At 38.0% G+C, this 27513-nt stretch overlaps 1 protein-coding gene across 2 annotated transcripts in view; it reads right to left on the bottom strand.

Annotated features, from left to right (window-relative positions):
* The window catches only part of SLIT3 (slit guidance ligand 3), a 411520-nt gene that overhangs the window by 135911 nt on the left and 248096 nt on the right, over positions 1-27513 (bottom strand). For both annotated transcript variants that reach the window (XM_083481735.1, XM_083481734.1), the window contains exons 7-11: positions 19820-19891; positions 13217-13380; positions 11825-11966; positions 3775-3846; positions 486-557 (exon numbers count right to left, since the gene is read on the bottom strand). In XM_083481735.1, coding sequence (XP_083337861.1) covers positions 486-557; positions 3775-3846; positions 11825-11966; positions 13217-13380; positions 19820-19891 — 522 coding nt within the window. The remainder of the gene's footprint in view (positions 1-485; positions 558-3774; positions 3847-11824; positions 11967-13216; positions 13381-19819; positions 19892-27513) is intronic.

A 27513-nucleotide genomic window follows, 5' to 3' on the forward strand; every position in this document is an offset into this window, starting at 1 on the left:
ACAGGACAAGGACTGTTTAAATGTAACTAAATAGTGGAATAATTTTGGCTTGAATCCAAAGATCCTACTGTGCAACTCACATGGCAAAGTTTTCCCCTTCCAAGTCTGCAACTCTGGTTGCAGAAAAGCTGCTCTAGAAGGCTGGTCCTCTGGCAACAAGTTTCAAGGAATAGAGATTAACTGTTGTTACTACCAACACTGCTTTTGACACTAAGTAAAATAAATATACAAAGAGTGTACTGGGTTGTTTTTTAGAGGCCTAAATCTCTAACCTTCATAGGGTATTCATCTATAAAAGGCATCTACGAGTTGCATAAACAATGGCACCTTCAAGTCTGTCTGATCAATTTCCAATTTAAGAAAGATTAGGTTCTTCTCACAAGGTGACAATTGCACTGGGAAAAGGAAAGCATCACCAACCAATACTTGATCTATTTATTTTTAAGACTCTCCAAATCTCCTATCCAAGGTTACCCTCTACTTACAGCGAGGTGAGTGATTTCAAGCCCTGAAAAGCATCTGATGCAATATCCGATATTTGATTCTTGCTGATATCACTGTAAGGATACACAAGGGAAGAAGACAAGGTACTCATGAAAACACAATTTACCAATGCGCCCTAAGCTTTTAAAAATGATTTATCTTTAGATAACAGCAGCACACAGTTCTGCTCCACTTAAAGTTCTTAATCCTGTGGAAAGAGAGATGTGAATTCACTGAACACATAGTGACTATGGTACAATGAACTTCATTTTAAGGGTGGCATCACTACTATCTTAATTATAGCTCATACAACTATACTGACCTTCATATACGGTTGTATATTTTCTATATGAGCAATACATGGCTGAACTAAAAAATCTAGCAGTGGTTAAAAGGATAGCAAGAACTCTCCATCTAGTAAATTCTCTGTTGCATATTTATAAACACAACATCTATTTTTTCTAAGAGGGTCATAAAACACAAGGAAACCTGCCTAAATTATTACACTGGAATGCCATTTATATTTCTATAAACCTATTATATAAATGCAAACACTGAATACATCTGCAATCCTGCACACACTTACCTGGGAGTATGTCTGATTGAACTCAGTGGGGTTTACCTCTGGGTGAACATGCATAGGATTGCATAGCATGAAAACCCATTTATAGGTAGGCAAAAAAAGGGAATGAACTCTCTAAGTTTCCAAGCTCCTTTATCTCATATTTGAACTCACAAAAGAAACATGAATAAAAGAAACAAATAGTATGGTAAAGCAGTATGTGTTGCACTGTGAAAAGCCAATTATCTCTCCCTGGTACTGGGAGATTGGGCTTTAACTTACAGGTGTGCTGGAAGCTATAGGGTGGATAGTTATGCATTGCATCAACACAAAAGGATACAAATGTGCATAAAATTTACATATGGGGTATACAGATGCAAATTTAGAAATAATTATTATATTTTAAACAGAAATACAATACATCTCAGCATAGTAAGGAAGACACCAGGTGACTTGTGTAATTCAGTCTACTGACCAATTGCTGCTAACTGTTAGTAGACAACTTCAATGCTCCTGTTCTCTTTTTTAATGAATATTTATTTTTAAACCAGACTTAAACTGGACAACCCTCAAACAGAGAATTGTACCCTGACAACCCTTCAAAAGAGAGGATTGTCTTTAAAGTAGGACACATGGCCAACCTAGTAGAGTCCCTGCAATAAACAGATCATCCCTCATTATAATTACATTTCTGTCACCCCATTTGCTGTTCCTTAATAAGGATTGATCGTCAATCCCTTTCTCCTTCTTGTGAGTTTAAATTCACTTCAGTGGTTAAAATTTTTTACACAGTGTTGTTAACTGCCATTCAAATTTTCACTAACAGCTTAGAATTATTACAGAACAGAAGCAATTTATTTAGACCCATACAAGTTTGTAAATAAAACTCTTGTTTGGGGATTTAATGAGACCACCACCTTTTGTAACTTTGATTTTCAATTTTACCACCGTAAAACACACACACTTTTTATTCTCTTTGAGATAGGCTCCCTACATATTTGCAACAATTTGAAAGGAATAATTTTTTTAGACAACCTTTGGAATCTCTTTACAAAATAAGCAACCTCCACAACCTGTAATTATACTGTATATATTGAGTAGCATATGTGCGGGCCTGATTTTTTGACATACACCTGGCACCACTTAATTTTGTAGCTTTTAAACCATTATAATAGTGCAGCAGCAAAGCATACTATACTATTAACACAAACCCCAGTGTCTGTGACAGCCTGAAATCTGCACCTACAATAACCTCAATATTTTATACTTTGGTTTACAGATTTTAAATTATTAAAAAGTTTTCTATCTATTTTAAGATACAGATTAGCCTTTTCCTGAAATATTTCATGAAATTTCTGTTCTGTAATGTTCCTATGGAATTGATTTCTAATAATATATTGCCTATGTTGAAAATACAATAAATGAGGAATAGTTCTGTTTGTTTTGCTGTGCTTGTTTTATCACTTCTGTCATCCTTCTAAAAAGGTGAACTTGGAAGAGAATGCAACCAATTCCACAGAAGATTCTCTTGGCAGTAGTAGAATTATCAGTCATAGAATATGAGGTACCATATGCAGCCTTATTCATAAACAGTAGGGTTTCTTTGAAGCATAATGCTGCAAAGTAGCCAGAGATTCGTAATTTCAGAAAAGCTGAAGCTTCTGAAGTAGCCAGCACCTACATATCTTTTTCTACAGGTGCACCACAATACTATGGCCATTTTCTAGTGAATAAGCCCCACTATAGTCAACAGGGCTTAAGTCCCAGGAAGTGTGCCCAAGAGCTTAAGTCCCAGGAAGTGTGCCCAAGATGGGATATCTTTCCGACATTAAAAAAAAAGAAATCTGGAATCTGTTCCATTCACTATCAAGCATGTATTATTGCTTTCAAACCAAATGAAACACCAGCAGGCCTGCTAGTGACTTTCTCCGACATTTTCCTAGTAGATTTGAACATAAACTTAGCCATGCTTTGCCTTCTTTTACTACTAACATCAATTTAAAGTACGTAATTGTACTGAAGTTGTTGAGTGTTTCCCAGGCTAACATTGGCATAGAACCCCAGCCTCACTATACTTCCATGGAGATTAAATCTATTTCCTATCAAACATAAAAAGCACAATATTACTATATGTATTTGGAAATTGCTCTTACAAGAACTGTCTTTTCAGCTCTAAGCCAGTTGCTTAAAGCTAGAAATAGGAAGAAAAACATAAGCCAGTTTCCTCCAAGAAAATGCATTTCATGATAAGGACAGTAATGTGATAGAAGCAGATAGAGCTGTTATTAATGGCTTAACTATCATGCATTGTTGCCCACACTGTCCTAATTAAAAATATTATTGGTTTCATTCACATGGGCCTTATACCATATGCATTGGTATCAAACTGATAGTGCCACAAATACATTAGCTGGATCCAGTTCTACATGTTCATGAGATGTTTTCCTATCCTCTTTCATTTCAGCAACTTAGTTATTGTTGTTGCTTTCAGATCAGATATGGTCCTGAAGTAAAAGCTAGAAGAACATGAACTGGAATAATTGATGGTATTCAAGAACAGCCTATGTGTAGGTGATATTTATTGCCCTTATGATACATGCTGCTCTGGAGGTCCTTCCAGTTGCATAAATAGCAGCTTGCCCATGTGGCTGCCTCACTGGAAAGTAGCTTATCAACTGCAAGCATTGAAAATATTTTATATACTGTATTAAACTACTTAAAATACTTACATTCTTTTTAATTTCTTGTACTGCGAGAAAGCTCCAGGAGGAATGTTTTTGATAGAATTCTGCTCCAAGCGACTACAAAGAGAATTAAACACATTAATGCCAAAAAGGCAAAGCCACAGGGTAAATCTTTAGTATTTATTTTTAAATATACCTGACACTTAAAACCACAAAAACAAACCAAATATTTAAATGCTATTAACACTTCTCAAGATTCTAGGCAAAAGCAAAGCAGACATCATCATCATCATGTGTTCTAAAGATGGGGGTGTGGGAGGAGTAGACTATCCCATAAGCTTTCTATAAATAATAATATGAGTCCATTGTCAATATTACTTCCCTGTTCTTATTACCAACAGAAGTCTAGCCAGATGTTAAAAACAAATCCAGGAAAAGTCTAGAATGGCTCTGAGCTTTTAGCACAAACAAGAATTCATAGAATCATAGAATCATAGAGTTGGAATAGACCACAAGGGCCATCGAGTCCAACCCCCTGCCAAGCAGGAAACACAATCAGAGCACTCCTGACATATGGTTGTCAAGCCTCTGCTTAAAGACCTCCAAAGGAGGAGACTCCACCACAATCCTGGGCAGCAAATTCCACTGTCAAACAGCTCTTACTGTCAGGAAGTTCTTCCTAATGTTTAGGTGGAATCTTCTTTCTTGTAGTTTGGATCCATTGCTCCGTGTCCGCTTCTCTGGAGCAGCAGAAAACAACCTTTCTCCCTCCTCTATATGACATCCTTTTATATATTTGAACATGGCTATCATATCACCCCTTAACCTCCTCTTCTCCAGGCTAAACATGCCCAGCTCCCTTAGCCGTTCCTCATAAGGCATCGTTTCCAGGCCTTTGACCATTTTGGTTGCCCTCCTCTGGACACGTTCTAGTTTGTCAGCGTCCTTCTTGAACTGTGGTGCCCAGAACTGGACACAGTACTCCAGGTGAGGTCTGACCAGAGCAGAATACAGTGGCACCACAGAATCTTCCCTGGTATTGATGTCAGACTGACTGGACGATAATTATTTGGGTCCTCTCTTTTCCCCTTTTTGAAAATAGGGATAACATTTGCCCTCCTCCAGGAATTCTCAAAGATGACTGCCAGTGGTTCTGAGATCACATCTGCCAGTTCGTTCTTTTAATACTCTTGGATGCAGTTCATCTGGCCCTGGAGACTTGAATACATCTAAACTAGCCAATTCTTGTACTATCTCCTTAGTTATTCTGGGCTGTGTTTCCTCTGCTGAATCATTTGCTCCAAATTCTTCAGGTCGGGCATTGTTTTCTTTATCAGAGAAGACTGAGGCAAAGAAGGCATTGAGGAGTTCAGTCCTTTCTGTGTCCCCTGTTTGCATTTCACCATCTTCTCCTCTGAGTGACCCCACTGTTTCTTTGTTCTTCCTTTTGCTACGGACATACCCATAAAAGCCTTTTTGTTGCTTTTAGCCTCTCTAGCAAGCCTGAGTTCATTCTGTGCTTTAGCTTTTCTGACTTTGTGTCTACATGTGCTGGCTATTTGTTTGAATTCCTCTTTGGTGGTTTCCCCCCTTTTCCATTTTTTGTACACATCCTTTTTTAATCTTAACTCAGTTAAAAGTTCTTTAGATAGCCACCCTGTGTCTTTAATATAGTCTACAACCATTTATAAACTACTTCAAATAGTTTAGGTACAGTGAACTGTGTGAAGAGATGCCCTTGAAGGTACCTTCCAGTCTTACAATTCAATTATTTGTTTTGTTCTGCCAAGAAACAGCTACTTTGCCCTTTGGGAGCTTTATTTTTAAGGCTTCAACAACTGTTCAGGTCAAAGGACAAGAGCAATTTCCTTCACTCTCTCTAATAAAACAGCAAAGCCTAAAGAGAGTGCAGAGAAGCCTGATGGATTCAAAGATATTTCTCTGAACATTAAGAGCAAGTCCGTGTATGCTCTGGCTTAGACCAGACACTCAACAAAACGGCTGAAAACAGCAAGGAAAAAGAAAGATGCACTTAAGGTGACAAATGATCTTCTAGGGTCAAAACCCCACCTGGAATTCTGTCCTAATCAATCTCAAGGTTCAGCACTTTTTGTCATCTCCTTAGCTGGCACCTGAGCACTTCACACACATGGTAAGACCGCAATGCATGTATATATATATATGTGTGTGTGTGTGTGTGTGTGTGTGTAGAGAGAGAGAGAGAGAAAGAGAGTACCTAACACAGCTTTTCTAAAACCAGATCACATTACTGGGAGCAACAAAACCATACAGAGTAATACTGATTGCTGATTAAGTAAGACATTCATATCAATGTAGGTTCCAGCTATCTCCTTTAACTGGTGAAAAAGGGGGAAATGTTTGCTAATGGGAGCAGCTTACTATCATTTTCCCAGTTTGAACAACATCTTAGCTAACAGCTATGTTACTGTGGCCTAATCGTTTGTCAAGACTGCCTGTAACACAGACAAATCATTAAACCGGACAGAAAAAAGAATGAGGCATCAGTACTGATACTTTTTAGCTGTCAAGTAAGTGGAGCCTACAAATGAGATAGCCTTGCTCTATTAACAAGCAGTGCTGTGCTCTCTTTTGGAAGTGTCAGAGCTCATCCCTTCCATAGTAGGAAACTGTGAATAACCTGTAGGCCAGATTGGTAAAATAATAAGCAAGCTTGTCATGTTCTCTGGTTGCACCTTTCTGGTTAGCATGGCTAGCTGTGGCCTCTTTTTGGAAGACAACAGCTTCTAAAAGTACATTTAAGAGAAAATAGGGGATGAAATTAAATACATGTTTTCAGTACATTATGTACTGTAACTGATGCAACAAGGAAGGCAAAGCAGGATCAAAGGGATAGTCTGCTCCAAGTAGTTAGCAGAAGACACAAATGTGCATGTATGGATAAGTGGACATGCTACAGTGCCTGATGTGATGATATCAGTGTATTTGGCCTTGCTGAAGCATTTCCAGAGCAGAAACCTAATTGCTCATTGTGCAATGCCAGAATGTATTAGGGGTCATTATCTCTTCAGCCTGAAGTTGAATAGTTGAGTGGGTATAGAGTAGCATCCACTCTCTTGCATGCAGCAGGGGCCAGGAGTGATTCAGACATGCACTGTCAACACTTGAGGATTGCAGCATATGTTAATGACTTCCATCACTGAATGGGCTATCATATATCAACCACTGTGGAAAGAACAAAAGTTTTCCGTTGGAAAGCACTGTGTTTGAATTTGCGATCTCAAATGATAGCAAATCACCTGTGGTCAATTAAAGCAGAATGTTGGTAAATGGAGTCCACACATGTGCCTTTAAGTCATTACAGTATATGATAAGGCATCAAGTAATGTGCATGAGTGTGAACTGGTGCAGAGAGAGAAGGCAGGAACCATCACTATAATGTCTGCTCTACCCCTGCTGGCTCACCTTCTGACACCAAACATTCCCATTTTAGTATGCATTAACTATATCTGCCACCTATTGGTGCATCGCTTCTGGTGGCAACAGAGAGAAAGGTGGTAATTTCCCCAATGTGGCAGGAAAAAAATTAAACAGTTAGAACTGAGAACATGGTGGGGAGAGAATTAAGAGCCAGGAAATGAGTCTGATCCAGCCAACCATGCTACTAGTGAGCAAGTAAAACTTTTGGTAACCATAAATAAATTATGTTAGAGGGAAAGTGTACAGAAGGAGTTGGCTACCACTGCTGAGAAGAAAAGAAAATTGATTGGTTACTGATGTCCATATATTCCCCCTCATCCCAAAGAACAAGTAGAAAATTTAAAAATAAATGATTACTGAGACAAATGTGGAGGATGTGGTGGGTTGAATGAAGGCAATGTGAGCGAAATATATAATGTGCAGGAGACAACAGCTGTCATTGCGTACCTTTTCATAAAGCAAAGTGTTCAGGCTTGCTGCAGAATCCCATTGCCCCAGAGAATCTGCAGTTTGCCAAGGCAAGTGATTTATGTGAGCCACAATGTCAGGTATATTGCTGGAATCATGCCAAGTGTGCCTTTCTTCCAGTTCTGCACTGATGTATTTATCAAGTAGTAAATGACTACATGGCAACCTACCATGCCTTTGAATACTGTCATATTTCAATATATAATTTTAAATATGTTTATTAAATTGAAGGCAGGAAATCAATTACAAGTTACACAGGTGTAAAATTGTACAGCCTATTAGTAGCTTGATGTAGGCACAGTAAATCCGCTCCTGTCCTAACTTTGAGGGCTCTCTGGCAAGCTCCAAGTTACTAGCTGTCTTTCCAGAACTGTGAAAATGGGACCAGGCAGGTGGAAATATATTTGAGCATATTTGATCCTCGATATCACTATGCACAGATTGAGATACTAATATATTTCCTTCCCCAGCCATGTAGGAGGATAGAAGACCAACTAACCAAGTAAGTTAATCATGGCATCACATCATTATGTCCAAATAGGAAAACACAATCCACAAAAGGCATGAGACTAAAGGTAAAGGTAAAGGTACCCCTGCCCGTACTGGCCAGTTGTGTCCGGCTCTAGGGTTGTGCGCTCATCTCACTTAAGAGGCCAGGAGCCAGCGCTGTCCACAGACACTTCCGGGTCACGTGGCCAGCGTGACGAAGCTGCTCTGGCGAGCCAGCATCAGCGCAGCACACGGAAACACCGTTTACCTTCCCGCTATAAAGCGGTACCTATTTATCTACTTGCACTTAGAGGTGCTTTCGAACTGCTAGGTGGGCAGGAGCTGGGATCAAAAGACGGGAGCTCACCCCACCACGGGGATTCGAACCTCCGACCATGCGATCAGCAAGTCCTAGGCACTGAGGTTTTACCCACAGCGCCACCAGCGTCCCGACATGAGACTACAGCACTCTAAAATCAAGTTGCAATTTCTAAAGGTGAGTTCAAATGTTTTTTTTGAAAGGACATATTACTGCACAATGAAATGTCCCTATTGCTATTCATTAGACCCCCCCCCCATGACAACAACAAAAAATACTCCCAGCAGATGAAATGTAGATGCATCCACATTAAATGCAACAATAGTCATATTTGATTTCAATGAAATTCAATTTCAGCATTTGGTAGTACAGCTGCAGCATATCATTCTATCTGTAAGGCAGATCTCAACGTTCTTTCGATGTTCCCATCATTTAGTCGTATGGAGAAACAGTAAGGCACATGTTACTAAAAATCCAACCCCAGACCCCTATTCTCTAAGTCTTAGGCAGAGAGTACTTGAGTAATGTTTTTAAAAAACAGAGGTTTCGCATACATTATGATAACCCAAAATTTGCTCTTTTGTGAAAGTAAAATAATTGAACTTTGGAACCTTGGGGTATTGCCATGAATGCCAAGTTCTTCAATTTGCAGCACAAATTCATGAATATTTCTAAACTTCTATCTACATGCTATAGAGTCATAGAATCATAGAACTGAAGAGTTAGAAGGAACCCTGAGGATCATTTAGTCCAACCCGCTGCTATGCAGGAATCTCAACTAAAGCATCCATGACAGGTGGCCATTCAACATCTGCTTAAAAACTTCCAAGGAAGGAGAGTCTACCACCTTCCATTCCACTGCAAAGCAGCTCTTAGGGTCAGAAAGTTATTCCTGATGTTTAGTCAGAATCTCCTTTCTGTTAACTTGAAACCATTGGTTTGGGTCCTAGTCACTGAGCAGGAGAAAACAAGCTTGCTCCATCCTCCATGTGACAGCCCTTCCGATATTTGAAAATGGTTATCATATCTCCTCTCAGTCTCCTCTTATCCAAACATACCCTGTTCCCTCAGCCATTCCTCATAAGGCTTGGTTTCCAGATCCTTGATCATCTTGGTCATCCTCCTCTGAATAACTTCTCAATATCCAGCTTAAATTGTGGCACACAGTAGTTCAGGTATGGTCTGACAGAACAGAGTAGTACTATGACTTCCCTTGATTGGGACACAATAGTTCTATCAATGCAGCCTAGAATAGCATTAGCTTTTTTGCTGCTGCATCAGTTGTTGACTCATGTTAAACTTGCAATAGATCCTTTTCACATGTACTACTGGCAAGTCAGGTGTCCCCCATCTTATATTTGTGCAGCGGGGTTTTCCTGACTAAGTACAAAACTTTACATTAGTCCCTATTGAAATTCATTTTGTTAGTTTTGGCCCGGTTCTCTAATCTCTTAAGGTCATCTTGAATCCCGAAATAAGACTGGTGATTGGGAGTCTATTCCAAATTCTAGGCACCACAACCAGAAATATTTCCGATATCCACTCACTGTAAATTCCATAACAGAGGGGCAAGGGGAAGAGTTTCAAAGGAGGAACAATGCTGGATTCATTTACAGTGAGACGTGCGGGTATAGGGCAGCATACTACTACTACTACTACTACTACTACTACTACTAATGACTTGTATCAAACAATATTGTCTTGTTACGATGACATCCTCTTCTTCACTTCTCCTTGCATGGCCTCTATGCCCTCTCCAAATCTGTTCTGAGGTTCCCTCAATCATCTGGAACAGATCTGAGAAGAGTGTGAGGGACACATGAGGAGCTGATGGGGATAGGAAGTTCTGTTGCAGAGGCAGACATTCTGCATTAATGGATAACTTCATTGAATAGAACCTGTTCTTTGTAAGTTTATTGGAGATTGCTAGTGTGAATGATCATTGTTTCCCAGTTGATGTCACATTATTATTACAGGGTGAAAAGATTTGGAATTTGCAAATTCCAAAGGCCTCATATTCTTACGCATCCTGGTGCATACTGAAAAACCACATATTATGCATAAAAGCAACGTTTACAATAGAGGTTCAGACTGGAATATTAATCCCACTTAATCATCCATTTAACACAATGGACTTCTGAATAGGATTGCACTGTAAATTTCGGAATATCCATTGGTAAATGGTAACTATGCTACCACTCAGTGGATTATAACTGGCTGACTGACCGAACCCAAAGGGTGCTCATCAATGGTTCCTCTTCATCCTGGAGAAAAGTGACTAGTGGGGTGCCACAGGGTTCTGTCTTGGGCCCGGTCTTATTCAACATCTTTATCAACGACTTGGATGATGGACTCAAGGGCATCCTGATCAAATTTGCAGATGACACCAAACTGGGAGGGGTGGCTAACACCCCAGAGGACAGGATCACACTTCAAAACGACCTTGACAGATTAGAGAACTGGGCCAAAACAAACAAGATGAACTTTAACAGGGAGAAATGTAAAGTATTGCACTTGGGCAAAAAAAATGAGAGGCACAAATACAAGATGGGTGACACCTGGCTTGAGAGCAGTCCATGTGAAAAGGATCTAGGAGTCTTGGTTGACCACAAACTTGACATGAGCCAACAGTGTGACGCGGCAGCTAAAAAAGCCAATGCAATTCTGGGCTGCATCAATAGGAGTATAGCATCTAGATCAAGGGAAGTAATAGTGCCACTGTATTCTGCTCTGGTCAGACCTCACCTGGAGTACTGTGTCCAGTTCTGGGCACCACAGTTCAAGAAGGACACTGACAAACTGGAACGTGTCCAGAGGAGGGCAACCAAAATGGTCAAAGGTCTGGAAGCGATGCCTTATGAGGAACGGCTAAGGGAGCTGGGCATGTTTAGCCTGGAGAAGAGGAGGTTAAGGGGTGATATGATAGCCATGTTCAAATATATAAAAGGATGTCATATAGAGGAGGGAGAAAGGTTGTTTTCTGCTGCTCCAGAGAAGCGGACACGGAGCAATGGATCCAAACTACAAGAAAGAAGATTCCACCTAAACATTAGGAAGAACTTGCTGACAGTAAGAGCTGTTCGACAGTGGAATTTGCTGCCAAGGAGTGTGGTGGAGTCTCCTCCTTTGGAGGTCTTTAAGCAGAGGCTTGACAACCATATGTCAGGAGTGCTCTGATGGTGTTTCCTGCTTGGCAGGGAGTTGGACTCGATGGCCCTTGTGGTCTATTCCAACTCTATGATTCTATGATTCTAACTGCCATAAATTGATGGTAAAAAATAAAATAAATCAAAAGCAAGCTGCATGTGAGTTTTCTATCTTTGGCTGGAATAGAGCAGAGAGAGCCAAAGTGGCACTTACATTTCTACAATACTCTCCGGAAGGTTGGCTGGGATTTCTGTTAAACCCTTTCCTCGACAGTCCACAATATTGTTGCTACAAGTGCAAGCAGATGGGCAGCTGATGGAATTGGCATTGCAGGATGGAGGTTCGGCATGTGAACCTGGGAGAGAAAAGGAATCAGTATCATTATTTTAAAATGTGGTGTTGTGATAATCTGCCATTTATATCAGTGTGAAACAAAGCTTACTTGCCACATTGTTTATTATGACGACAACAACAACAACATCATCATCGGTGAGATACTTGAAAATGTACCTCTTTGCCCTGGCCTTTAATACCTGAGATGTGTGTTTTCAGAACCTACCCTATCTTCATTCAATTGACTTTATTGTGTCTTCCCTAAAGGATCCTGAGAATTAAACTTTGTTAAGAGTGCTGGGGACTGTAGTCTGTGGGAGTAAACTAAAGTTCCTAGCAATCTGCTTTACATGTATGGTGTGCTTGCAGGCAAAAAAAGTTGTAAACTTTCTTCACCACAGTGTAGTTCTGAAAATGTAGAATATTGTTTCTCCTTTTAAAAAACCAATCCTTTATGCTACTCAACAAACAAAAATGCAAGGAGACTGTGCAAAGTCTTCCGAACTAGGGAGTGGAGGGAACCTTAGCAGGGGAACTCACACCTATTACCCTTTTACATTAAAAATAAGAAAGTACCCAAGTGAGTTACATCTTCTATGATAACTAAACACTTTAGACAATGTTCTCTTACAGAGGTTCAAAGTTATCCAGAGCTAAGAACACTAAAAGTGGCCTAAAAACTACTATTCTATCAATCAATAAAAACTGATATTTCAAGTTTAAATGTCTGTTCAACTTCTCCCAGATGCTACCTATGTTTAAGTATCATTTCTAACCAGAAACCAAAACAGATAAGTTGGGAGACTTGAAGAAAGGTTACATGTTCCCAAGTTTCATAATCATAATACTTAGGGACAAAATGCAGACTTCAGTCAGTCAGAATGTACACACAAGCTTACTGTGTATTAAATTAAACTCCAGCATTACATATACACTTGCTTATTCATTCCATTTGAATGCTAGTCAGATATAGAGCTCAGAAGGCATTCCCCTGAGAAAAGGCATCCCATTATTTGTTAATTACTCTTTCGCATTAATATGATATGAGACTACAATTGAAAAAAGACAATTTAAGTACAGAATTGTTAACACAGACCAGCAGTTCAGAAAAGACTCTGAACAAATCATAGTAATTTACTTGGGGCATGGCTGAACTGGCACTAGCAAGGAGTGGCATTTAAATAGGAGAAACATTAGAATCATTTACTGAGTGCTTAATATGAACATCAGTAGAAAACAACAGAAAAAAGCAAAATGATAAATTTATACTACCTGAGCAGACGTATTCTTTTTTCTGAACATCAGCAACATTAAATCCTCTCAGATGAACAGGTGCCATGCAGAACGTGAACTGCCCAACTGATCGCCTCTGACGCAGCCAATCAGAAAGCCAAGCCAAGTGACAGTCGCAGTATAAATAATTGGAATGAAGCCGTCTAGAATGCATAGAAGAAGATTCACATCAGATCTGCAGTCTTCAAAAATGGAGGCATAATAAAACAATCTAGTCTCTATTTTATTATATGCATAGTCTTATCGCAAGCACTGATTTTGAAGCTCAACTGCGGTACACTGTCATATAATAATGTTTGTGTATTCAATACACTGAGATTTCACAGGTTTTCAGTGATATAATGATGCTGCCATTTGGTAACTTAAGGGTGTGATCCTATACACACTTAACTGGATGAAGTCCTACTGAATGCAATGGTACTTCTGAGTAAATAAGCCATAGGGCTTAAAAATATATATACACACACAAACTAAAATAATGGTTTAAAAAGTGAAGCAAATATCAGAGATTAATGAAACAACCAACAATGTATTTTAGATAGTAATGTTGTAACAAAGCTTTTTTTTTTTTTACACTAGATTGTGAAATTTGTAGCGGATAGAAGAATTCAATATGTTGGGGAAAGTCATCTCAACTTCAATTTCCTACATGCAAAGAGATGCTACCAATATACCTACATCTTAAGTTTAGCAAGAGAGGTGATGAGCGATACACTGAAATTTAGGTAGTTTCTCATTAGCTTCTGAAGCAACCTTGTGTTGTATTGTCTAGCAAAAAGTTCTATATTTGAGAAATGAGGTAGCCAGAATGTGGAAATAATACTTCATCCTTTATTCAATGAGTCATGACAGGAAGACATTAAAGCAAAGTCCCCATGACAATACTGTCATTTCAGTAGGACAGGGTTGGACAGAACACTCATTTTTGACAGACAAACATTACATATTGCACTGACAAAGACAAAGTGCTGCAAAACACAGTCTAGTCCATCTCTCAAATAAATTAAGAATGTGAGAGAGCCTTATGTTAAGACAGTTGCAATTGGGTTTGTGGTGGCGCCTAAGCCGACAGTCTCTAGATTTGTATGTCTGCTAGTGGCCTACAAGGCTTTTTTCTCCTTTTTCGGCTGGGAAATTTCCAGAATTCACTTACTTACTGTGTCCAGTAAAGCTTAAGTTGCCTGACCTGCAGGGCAGACTATTAAAAGCACACATATCTGTTCATCAAAGACTGGATAATTATTTGTTTTAGTGGCACAAGGAGAGAGACTAGTTTCATTCAGGAAATGTCTTTGTATAGTGAAGTGACTTTTTAGAAATATTTAATGGCTGTTAACCAGTTAAATAGTTTACTAGTGTAATTATATGGTTTTTAACTAATGAGAATATTCCAATACATTTGCATATTTCTAAAACTACAACAGAGGTACCTTCTTGAAGACTATGGAAGAACATTATATTCTTTTAAATAGAAAATAACTTACAATTTAATCAACGCACTCATGAAAATAACATCAAAAGCTAAAGAGTTCCAACAATATCATGGTAAAGCTCTGATTTGAAAGACATGTTAGTCCCAGTCCAGAGAAGGTTAGTTATGTACCACTACATTTACAGTTTAATCAACTGTTTACCTATGTAAGAATACTTAATCAATTTTACTTCATGTGTAGGCAGCAGAAATAAGAGTGGTGCTTAATTATTACAAAGTTGTCTCAGCGTCTGTACAAAGCAGTGCTGTAGTGGTAAATTCCGAAGTGCAAGTACTCTTTGTAACAACTCCTATAGTCATGCCTTTTCTAGAATTTTCACCAATGCAGACATTATAGTTTGAATACTAAGTCAGCTTTTTTTTCCACCCCTCACCCCTGCTTTGCTGAACATTCAGTCTGGGGAAGAGTTCTTTCTGATGAGCTCAAAACTTGCTTACTATCTTGTGACATTTTGCAATATGTTGGTCATAATTTTTCTGTGTGAAATGTATAAAAAATAAGTAGCAATGCAACCCTTAGCCATGCATGCTAATATAACCTAATTTACTTTACTTAGCTTTGGTGGGCTTATCTCCGAGAAATGCTTCTTTATTTAAGATACAGATTATGGTCTAATAGTGCCCCAAGAGTTGACATTAGTGAAATCAGTGGCTTCAGTTCACCCGTGCCTGTCTTTGCTCCACCACATCACTGATACAAACACACAATTGTATTCTCACTTACCTGGGAGTGAGCCCCATTGAATGTGATGGGGCTTACTTCTGGGCAGACATGCAGTGTTGCACTGCAAGTCTGCTGACTTGATAAGACCATAATCTGTTATTGTCATTCAGACATATGATATTACTGATGTAATACTATATTCCCTAAACAAGGCATGGTCAAACTCAGCCCTCCAGATGTTTTGGGACTACAATTCCCATCATCCCTGACCACTGGTCCTGTTAACTAGGGATGATGGGAGTTGTAGGTCAACAACATCTGGAGGGCCAGGTTTGGCCATACCTTCCCTAAACAATTATATCCTATAAGAAATTGCTTCAGAGAGTCAATGTTTTGGGACGTACACAGGACTGAAATGATTCATCATAAAGGAATAACCATCTTCCTCATCTTCGATTGACCAGTCTTAAAGATGTATAAAAGTACTCCTCTCCCCTTATCCCCCTTTCAGTGACCAAAGTAACTCAAGTTTTGAACTGCAAATACATTATTATTTGTGCTAAAATTGCGCAACATACAGTGGGCATTCTGGAGAGAAGTCTTGGGGGGGGCGGAAATCTATCAAGCCTTAACGATGTGCCTTTGATAAATAAATAGGTAATTTAAGAGGCCTCTATTACAAGTGGAGTGTCTGTGAATTGTTGCAAAGTCTTTTTAGTCTGCCTTTAATCTATATGAAAACACAAATATATGTATATCCATTCATTCATTGGTTACAGCAAGAAAGTCAACATTAAGAAAACAAGACAAATGAATGCAGGGCAATATTTTGTATAAATATAGCTGTCTCATCAAAAGGGAAACAGATCAATACAAATTAATTCTTGTCAGATCTGAACAAGGATTAAAAAATAAAGTGAAGCAGGATAACAGAAAAAGAATAAATCAACAACCCATAACATAGAATTAATAGATTAATAACCACAAAAATATAATTAAGTGCTACATGTGTATTGTACAATTTCTCTTCTTTAGAAGTCGAACTCAAATTAAATATCTTTCTTACACCCTGATCTTAAAATATTAAAAATTGAAATGTCCAAAGGCAAAATAAACCTGTGACTTAATTTGATCTGTAATGTATGTAACAGATGGGGCAAAAAAAAATGTATGCAATGGCTATGGTAAACAACTATAAATTCTATGCATTTATGTGGCAGAGAGGAGCAGGTGCTCTGTTACCACATAGGCCTTGCCCCCCACAGTATTTCCTAACACATGTGCTAAGTGTAATTATATGTCCGCGATATGGATACCCCTAAATGTAGTTTATAGATGGCTCTGAGCAACTACGAGGCAGTGAATGGTTCAGCCATAATGAGAGGCCTGGATAGAAACTAGTGGGTCACTCCTATAATCAATCCAATTTGGACTAAATCACACCCATATGCTTCCCTTCATTTTTCATCAACTGTGCTGTATCAAACATGGGCAAGGAAAGCTCATGATTGAAATTTTAGAAGTCTCAGAGTGGCAGAAAGTTCTTCCTGGCCATCCTAGCAAAGTAATTTCACCGCTTCAGAAAGAGCATTTCTTTATTACTGTCCCAGTGTTACCAAACAGAAAAAAAGGAAAGTCTTCTTAAAGTGAATGCCTCTATCAGATAACACACAGCTTAATAACATGGGAAATGTGGGAGATTCATGCAGTACACTTTTACAAGTCCTATTAAATAGGCAATCTTTTCTGTATAAGCACATTGGTTGCAAGAGTACCATTAATATCCACTTGGGTTAACACATTTTTAATAAGGAATGCTAAAAGGGGTAGAAATATTAACTAGCATGTTGAAGAACATTTCTAACAATTTTAAAAATATGACATCATCTTTCAATAATACTCTAATACAAGGAACCTGGAAATACTATCTGTCCCCACCATGCATGCTTAAATTTATTCATCTGATGGCATTGATGCCTGCAACAAAACAGATGACAAATCAAATGAAAGATCTAACCTTTCTATTATAGTCCAGCCCTTCTATTTTTCATAAAGAGCAGGGCTGCCTAGACGGCTATTGCAAATTATTTGGCAGTATACATGAACTAAAACATGCTACTTAAAATTGATGGAAGTACATTTATAGCACTCAAAAGGGGAATGAATACAAATTCTAGTTTTAAAAAGTGCCCTTTTAGTCACAACCTAAATTAAATTTCCAGAATATCATTTTGGGTTAGCATTATAAAATGTTAAATCTCAAAATTCAATATAAAAGCTTTCCTTTAAATTCCATTTATGACTTCCTCCCCCCCCCCTTTCCCTTTAATTACAGCAAAAGGGAATTAGTCAATATAAGTCTCCAGGGAACTACATACAAAGCCATCTCTGAAATTAAACTAAAAGGAAAATGGCAGCAGACACTGTGGTCTGCTTATCACACAGATTGATCGATTTGAAATAACTAAGAGATGACACAAGGGTATTAGAAGGAAAATGCTCAAAAATATAAAATACTTTTTAATTAATTAATGCAAATATTAGTTCATGTGAGCATTTGTCTTTAAAAAAGGAAATACTATAGAAACAACTAAAAATCCACTGTTAAATTTGGCGGTCTGCCAGTATGGGCAAATAACAGTCAATTTGCTGGTATATTGGTTATCAGTGCTTTTTTTCTGGGGGGACGCAGGGGTACGCATACCCCTAAACATTTTGAGAATCTAAGTTTGGCCTCATTGAGGGGCAGTATTTCAATATGAGTAGGAAAATGAGAGTACTCCTGAACATTTTTTTTTATAGTAAAAAAGCACTGTTGGTTATAATACCAGGTCTTCTACAAATGGATCAGACTTGTACAGCTTGTGATCTACAAAACGAAAAAGTTCCTCAGCAATGAGCTGCAGCTTGCCAGGTGCTCAACAACACTTCTGGATTCTGATTTGTTTTTGTAGTCTGAGATACACAATAAATTCTGGACATCTATTGATCCCTTGGTATATTGGCATATGTGGCCCTTAGGTTGCGTTTGACTTGGAAGGTCACAACTTTCACAAGCCTAGATTAGCTGGCTTCATAATGAAACACACCGGGAGGGAAATAGGTAAATCCTATGACTGTTGATAATATTTGACTAACCCATAAAAGAGAATTTAGCACTTTTAAAATTAAACAATAAAAGTCTTTCTTTTACAACACAGATGGGAGGCAATGTAATTGCAGATTTATTTATTTTTTAAAAAGAATTTATTCTAATTAACATAAGATGCAAAGCCTACATATGAAGTAACCAAAAAGTAGGAGTGTTCATGACACATCATTAGCCAGTTTACTCCATTGTCTTGTAGCACACACTCATTTCAGGCTTAGTAGAGATTGACACCAAACTGATACCTTGGGCAATGACTCTGCCCTCACTGCAACAAATTGAGTAACCCAAGTTTTCATGTACAATGTTAGTTTCTGCTCCTGATGTGAACAGCTGCAGTGTCCTTGGCCATTTGATACTTCAATGAAAAGGCCAGAGTGCCTTGAATTCTATATCATAGCCTATTGGGTTGTAGAGTCTCTATTATAACTGCAGCATGTCAAGGAAAGGATACACATATGTCAGCAAGCTACTGTCACTTTGCTTTTACCTAATTTGCCAAGGTTTCAGAATATTTCAGGAGCAGTTTTCAGCACTACACCAATCTCCTAAAGCAGCACAGCAGCTAAGATAGCACGCTGAGAGCCAGGAAATCCTAGGTTCAAAGGCTGTATTGGTAGTAGCTTTAGGTAAACCACTCTTGTTGCTTCAGTCCTCCATCTATGTCACATAAATAATAATATCTTATAGCATTGTTATGAAGTTTATTGAAATAAGAGCTCTTTGAACAGTGCTATTCTATACCCGTGGAATCAGTATGCCCAACTGATTTAGTCACAGGCATGCCTATATAGGACTACACCTTAAATGCTGTTTTTGTTGTTAGTATTAGTACTATGCTATACAACTCTGCCCTAGGATTGCTCAAGGTTTCTGCACAGTCTTTCTTGCAGCAATCTCATCCAAGAAATAACTCTCAACCCAGACCTCCAAACTTTCAGGAATGGGTGCCTTATGTATCAAGCAGTACAAGCTTATGGCCTGCACTTTCTTGGCCTGGACTCTCTGCTTCTGTTGCAAGTGGAAATGCTGAATAAAGACTGGCCATGAAAATATCATTGTAGCCCTGCTCCTGGTCTCCCCACCAACATCAGCCCACTTCCAATTATGGCTCCTTCCACATATTTCAATAAAAGAAAAACAAGAACACAGCAATCTTTTTCAGGTTAGGTCATTATATTTAATTTATTTAATATGTGCTAAATAACAAATAATAAAAATACTGAAATGCTGTGTGTGCTGATTCAAGTGACGTGCATTTCAGAATGGAATACTTACAGAGTCCTGATCTTTGGCATATGGTTGAAGCTGGTGAGAGGAATGCGGGTGATGTTGTTGTTGTTGAGGGTACTATAGAGAAAAGAAAAGAAGCACAATCATTTACATTAGTTTGAAAATGCTATTTACAAAACTAATTACAATTGGTTTGCAAAAATAGCACAGAAACAATTTCAACATAGTTAAAAAGGTGTTTCTATTGCAAATATGAATAAGTGCATCCGCATAGACACACAATGCTAACTCATATTAGTAAGGTAAAAAAAAAAAAAAGCACAACGCTAATTTAGATTGAAATCAAAGCCTTCTGTTGATATCCTCCACTGTGACCGTTTGAAAGTATGGAGTTGGATGTAATGCTTATTTGGCTTCTTAACAAATAATTGTATGGGAAAAATATATAGTTTCCGGAAGGAGCAACTCTATATACAGTGTGCACAGCCTACCAAAGCGTGCCTGAATTGTTATCATACAGAAGGGGTGCATAGTGGAGAAAGGGTGGCTCATAGTATTGGCATAGCAAGGAGAATAGTGTCATCTCATTGCTTCTAGGTCAAGCTGTTATGGGTTTAGGACTAATGAGATTTTACTTTCCACATGAAATTCTACTTCTGTGATGGGTAGTTTTTTTTATAGAGAAAAGGTAGGAGAGCTTTGCATGGTGAACATAAACAAAGGTGTGGGGAAATTGTTTGGCAAGCTTATGGTATCCCACACTATTCAAATGTATACCTGTACAGCTGTGTCTGGTGTGAAAATCTAACCACATAATGGGTTTTACCTACCTAGCCACTATAGCTCATATGTACATGCAAATCTATTATTTGGTTTTCTATATGACTGCAAATTGTTCACTTAATTAACATGTATAATTTTACTGAAGTATCATCTCTTTTGAGCGTAAATATAATGAATACCAGTTGAGACCATGTTTATTCTGAGGTGCAGAAAGAGCAGCTACTAATAGATGTTTAAAATGCGCTTCTTATAACCCATAAAGCAAAGCTTCTTTGATATGTGTAATGCATGTTGGAAGATAATATACCAGTTTCAGAACAGCTTCGGGACAACTTATCTCCCAGAGTGTTGTTGGAAATTGCATTTTGCTATGACTCTGTATATGCATTCCTGAAACCTGTACATAGCAAAAGCCGAAGCTCTGAAGCTTGAAGTTACACATGCAACCTATAGTTCAAGGTTCAGTACTGTATTGTCAACAGCCTAGTATTCAGAGAAAGTATAATCCTTATAATTTGGCTACTGAAGCAGGGTTTGGCACTTAAAGGCTGCAATCCTATACCTGGGAGGAGGTCCAATTGAACTCAATGGGGCTTACTTCTGAATAGACATAAATCGGATTACACTGACAAAATGACTTTTGGCAAAGTGATTCTGCACATGGGTTTGTGGGAAAAGTTATAGAACCAAATCAGTTGCACTTTTTTTCTGGGGAGGAATCAGTGAGCAGAATATCTGATTTCTCTTTGGTCCTGCTTAATTCCTGGAAAATGTATATGGTTATTAAACCTGATCTGGCAGAGTTCTTCAACATGTATGGAATAACAGAGTAACTTTAAAAATAATAATTCCACAAATGCCAAATATTATGTTGAAAGATGACAGGTACTGAAAAGGTCCCTTTAGCAATGAATATTTCTATTTTAACATAAAGTTAGAGAGAAGAGAAAGAAACATAATTCCTGAAATTATGGCCAAAATAAAAATGTAATATAGTATTCCTGTTCTCCTCTCTTAGTAAACCATCTACTCATAAATAAGTCCCAATATTAGCAGCTGGAAACATTAATGATTTTTTTCCCTTGCTGTAAATCACTCAGTAACACTGAAGAACAGTAATGACTGATCAAAATTAGATAGATTCCTAGTGTCATAAAGTTTAGGCAACAACTGAGGATGTTTTTAAGCAGACGTTCCCTGAGGTATGACCCAGTCATTTATGGAATACCAATTGTACATCAGTTGAAATGGCTTTATTGGTTTTGGTCTTTGTAGGAATGGTTCTATTGTTTTTTAGAATTGTACTTTTTCTACTGTCCATTGTACAACCAGCTACACATGCTATCCCCCTTTATTGAGTAGTCTAACATCATGGCACAATGAAAATATCAGAGTATCTGTCTGACATTAACCCAGAGGTAACTACAAGGATGGCTGAGTTTTTGTCAATAGGCTCTCTTAGAATGGTGGATAGCACTATTTAGTGGGAAGAAATCCCAATGAAAATCCTTGTCATTATATATTTTACACGGCTGTTTATTTATATATGTTTTAAATTTTTGTATATGGATGTTTTATGACGGCCTATACTTGTAATGTCAAATAAGGGTTTGGCGAAGTAAGTAAGTAAGCCCTTTAGAGCTGAGGATTGATTCTGCAAACTCAAAAAGGTTAAAGTTAGCTGAGGACACAAGACACCATATGATTCAGTTCTCCTGCAATTTCCCAGACTGCCTGCATAAGTGTCCCCTCTTTTCTGTGAAACGAATGGGCAAGGCTCCAGAGAGTCTCTGTAGCAACGAATATAAAATTTTAATTGTGAAAGACTGAAGTTGTAATCCTAAATACACCTTCTAACAAATGCCAGTAATGTCCCCCGTGCCCCTAGTTGGATTAAGTAACACAAAAAAATACACGAGTACTGCCGTATGACTTTCTAATAATAAACATTTTACAACATCTTCCTGACATTGGATTTATTCTAAGGCAGCAATAATGGGCTAGAATTAAATTTTACAGCTATGACATCAGAAAAACTATGGTATAAAAGTAACATTATTATTTTTATTGTCTATATTAAACAAGGTGACAGGTGACAATATTAATAGATGTGTAATTTTGTGCTGAGTAAAATAAGTTTACAATGAATTTATGGGCACCATTTTATCATATAAACCTTTATTAATAATAGCTAAACATCTGTCCCGTGCTACAGCTTCTGTGACAGAAATAGGTTTGTGTCCTCTTAGCACGAAGGAAAGATTCACTGCAAGTCTTATTCTCAAGGGAAATGGCTTTGCATCAATAAAAAATGCATGATGTTTTCTTGTTACACTGGTTTTGAATGGATATACATTTGGAGAATGTCCTTTCCTCACCAAAGCATTTTAGTTTGTGAATATAATATAGACTCTGATTTTCTGTTACATCTGATTTCTAAAGCCAATTACCACAAACAACTAATCAAATTGACAAATGATATGGTAGATTAAATTTTTGATTAGCGCTTATTCAGCACTAATGAGCATCTAGTGTAATTACCAGGGGGCTGTTAGCCATTCAAGCCTCTGGATAATAAGCACCAGGCTTATTTCTGTATGGCATTTGGCTTTACTACAGCCTTCAGCCTAATTCTAATCGGTAAAGAAATACACAAGCCCAAGGGCTATGCAGTGCAGAGATAATACACAGACTGTGCACTTTTACTTCTTGTCTAACTATTCATCTCTCTGTATCTGTAGGTATATGCTGTTTTCTAGGATTACCTGTCATATTTAGAAAAGTGCCCAAAGAAAATTATTGTCATTCTTAGAAGAATGATGCAAGTTTTTTTTTGGGGGGGGCATTTTCCCTTACATTCCTATTAAAAAAAATCAACAATGATCCACTCATTTGCTAATGCTCCCATTGTTACACTTTTACACTTGTGCACATATAGGTCCACAGAGAATAATCTTTAGCATTATGTTTAAGCTCTTTTTTTTAAAAAAAAAAATCACCAATTACACCAATATGGTTGGACTACATGACCCTTGGAATCCTTTCCACCTCCACAATTCTATGATTCTACAAGCATTTGATTTTGCAGCAAGATATATAGCATTTTAATAGCCAGCACCCTTTATCTTTTTAGTCTAGCTATTTGCCTGTTTTTTGACCTGTAATTAATGAAGAATATATATGTGGTAAGTGTGTGTGTGTGTGTGTGTGTGTGTGTGTGTGAGAGAGAGAGAGAGAGAGAGAGAGAGAGAGAGAGAGAGAGAGAGAGAGAGATGGATGTAGTTCTGGAACCATGACACAGACCTTTGAGGCTGAATGATTAGTTACAGCAACAATGGTAGTACTAACAAGTGTTACATTTCCCTCTGTCTCCTTCAATTAGATCACTGCTATACCTCAGTGTCATTTCTGGAAGAGGTGTGTGTAAGTCCACAGAACACTATGTAATTGACTCCAGCAGTATTATCTGTGTATCTGGGTGCAAAAGAAGTGTACCACAACTCGCAGGAACTAACTTTCATGCCTCTTGTCATTTACTACGAAATATAAATTCAGTTTAATATAGTGGAAGAAGAATTCTACACAAGCTGTATTGATAGTAAAACACTTCTACTTGATATATGTTCACAGATACCCCAAATAACAAAGCTGACTTATCTAAAAGGAATATGCAAACCTGACAAACAGCCAGCAGAGACTCTTCATTCAGTACACACAGCACACTGAACCAATGTCTTGTGACCGAAAGCACCACAGTAAAAATAAATGTACATTGATTTTACTGTGGTTTCTTCCCTTAGGACAGCTGTAGGGATCTAGATGGTGATGAACTACAACTCCCATCAACCCCTGCTCCTTAACAGCCCCACACTGAAGGCTGGAGCACAACATGGATGAAGTATATAGGCATGTTGGTTTATCAATGTGACTGGCTGCTAGGCACCAGCTGCTCGTTTTTAAAACTGCACTTCTTTGGAGATGTGGTGAAGTTTTTTGGCAGAGGAATAATCTGGGCTGGGATATTGGTCAGCATATGTGATTGGGGCTTATAGGTCACCCCTCATTAACAGTTCAATGCAAAAGCTCTGGTCTAAGCTAGTATGACTGAGAAAAATGAGGGCTGGAAAGGCAATTAACATTTTGAGGACAGTTAATTGAATGGTAAATTGTCTTTTACGAGCCCTAGGTAAGGAATGAAGTCGTGCTGGGGAATTTATTGTGTAAAGAAATAAATAAAAATATTTACAGTACATATGGGTCAAAAATGCAGGATCTGGCTGTCAGAATATAAGATGCCTGCTAGGTCAGACCAAGGTCCATCTAATATAGCAGTCTGTTTTAATAGCCAGATGCTCCTGGAAGCTCACCAGCCAGGCATGAGGGTGATGGCATTCCCCTATCGTTTGTCTCTAGCATCTGGTATATCAGTGGTGTCCCTAAACATTTAGCTATTACAGCTAATAGCCCTTGATAGACCTATCTTCCATAATTTGTCTAATCCACTTAAAACATCTATCCAAGCAAGCAGCCACCATCACACCTTGAAGTAGGGAATTAAGTAAATTATTGTGTGAAGAAACAACTTTGCTTTATGAGGCTGTGTAAATATTTTTTTTGTTTATGTCTGCACTCCAGAAACATTAATAGGGAGTAAATGTCCCACCTTTCTGTTTATCATGCCTAATGCAGCTAATGTTGCCACAGGGCTGGCACTGGACTCAGGCACAAATATACTAATGCAGATTTAAACTGAAACTCGAAGCCTCTTGAATCAGGACAAAAAGGTATACATAAAACACATAGCAACAAACTTTCATCTTTTGGGTAAGTTAGAAACTTGGGTGCTCTTTGTGAACTTTTGGCAAGCAAGATTGTGTAGTGGCAATTCTACAATTAATCAATGTGTTTTAGTACAAAAAAAAATTGTGGGGGGGGCATACTGTACATCTCCTATACACCACTCACTTGGGCTGCTTTTGTGGATTTTTAGTAACTTTTGACTACATATCCTGGCCTTGCCTTTGACATAAACTGGCTCTTCTGAATATAGATCATAGGCTAATCAGAAGAACCCAGGGGTTGTGTGAGTTATCTGAGGTGGTAACCCTTTAGACCCAGTCACGTAAAAAGGAAATTTGCAAGGTGTACTTACCAGCACATTTGTTATTTATTCTGTCCTCTCGTGACATGGTTCCCTTTTCACCTAGTCTGAAATTCTACCCCACCCTGCCATCTTATTTAGGAGACAAGCGTATATCAGTGCTTTGCATGCAGATGATGCAATTCTTCTGTCATACACTCAGATGGGAATGTGTAGGTTTACATTGTATAATGGAACTCTTTTAAGTTATAACGATACTAAAACTAAAACCTTAACTTTTGAGGTAGAGGAAGAAGACACACCAATGGCTATGGTGGGGTCTGGGCAGAGATTTCCAGACAATTACAAGATATTGGTAGGCAGACCACAATGACTCTAGTTATGGTGTGCTGATCCAATATGAAGTACAAAGGTTTTAATATTCTTTCTTGAAAGGTGCCCCCTTATGTGCCCCTCATCCATTTATGTGAGCTGAGATTTCTTTTGACAAAATGTAGGTTAAATTTTCAGCAGCTGATTGAGATGAAGGCGCCTTACTTTTATTTATTAGTTGCTACTTTGTTAATAGTGTTTTAGAGATTATAATTTCTTTACTGATTATTTGTTAATTATATCATATGATTTATGCTGTACCTGTGTTCTATTATGTTCTTGATATTTCTTCTTTGTAAGCCACTTTGGGATTCATTTGAATGGAAAGTGGCATAGAAATATAATCAATCAATCAATCAATCAATCAATCATTATAGGACTTAGAACAAGGTGGGCAGATTTTGCCTAGCTGGCTGACTTAAGTAGGACAACCATGGTATGTTTCTTAACAGAGGATCACCTATATTCAGATCTGAGCATTCATTATTTGCAGCCCCTAACAGCAGGCTGTAGTAATGACTCCCCTTTAAGTAAAATTCTATTTGAATTGATGAGTACAGATTATTGCAAGTCACATAGAACCACCAAATTTGTTTAAAAGGCTATGGACAAGCTATCAATTTCATCTGAAGAATACATTGTTTACAATAAATCTATTGTTTCGTTTTTGAGAGGGAATGTTTACAGGTTGTGGTTTTTTAAAAAAATATTAATGTATTCTGCATGCACTTATTTTGTTGCTTACCTTTGCTTTGTGACATGTGTATTAGTAAGCGTGTGTATGAGTATGTGTTAGCTCGGGCTGGCAAAAGAGCAATAAAGTATTCATTCACTATTAGGAGATTGGAGTCTCATCAGTTGCAGCCAGAAATTTCAAACAGGGCGTTCGCTGTATAAATTTATACAGCAATGATTACAATATTTCAAAAATTTCACGATCAATACTTTCCAAGCATCTTTCTTGCTTACAAAGATCAACTAGATTGCTAACATTAACTGTACACAGTAGCCTCCTTCCTATAGACATAGCAACTCCTGAATTGGGATTTTTAACTAGACCATGGCATGTGATGGAACGGTTAAATATTTTTCCAACACCCCTGTGGTCTGAGCTAAATAAACTACCAAAACAGTTCCTATTTCAAAATAAGTTCCTATTTAAACAGAAGAAACGGCAAACCACATATTGAACTTAACTTGCACTTCAGCCCTACTTGAACGCTATGCTAATGAGATTAGGGGTTTGACAAAAAAATCTCTTCCCCAGTGAGTTCTTTAGATCATTAAGAGCAAAAGGAATGTAAACATGTTTGATTCTTTTAGTTAACATTTTCAAAGCTGACATTTTCTTACTCTGCACCAAAATTGCTATTGCTTCTTGTTGCTCTTAGAACTTTGATCCTTCAAGCGCAATGGAAACTCCATTAAGAGCATCCCAGATATATTTCCCATCCAATTTCATTGCCTTCATTTTTCCAGGGAA

Source organism: Podarcis liolepis (genome assembly GCF_965112155.1).
Source record: "Podarcis liolepis genome assembly, chromosome: 2".
Lineage (NCBI taxonomy): Eukaryota > Metazoa > Chordata > Lepidosauria > Squamata > Lacertidae > Podarcis > Podarcis liolepis.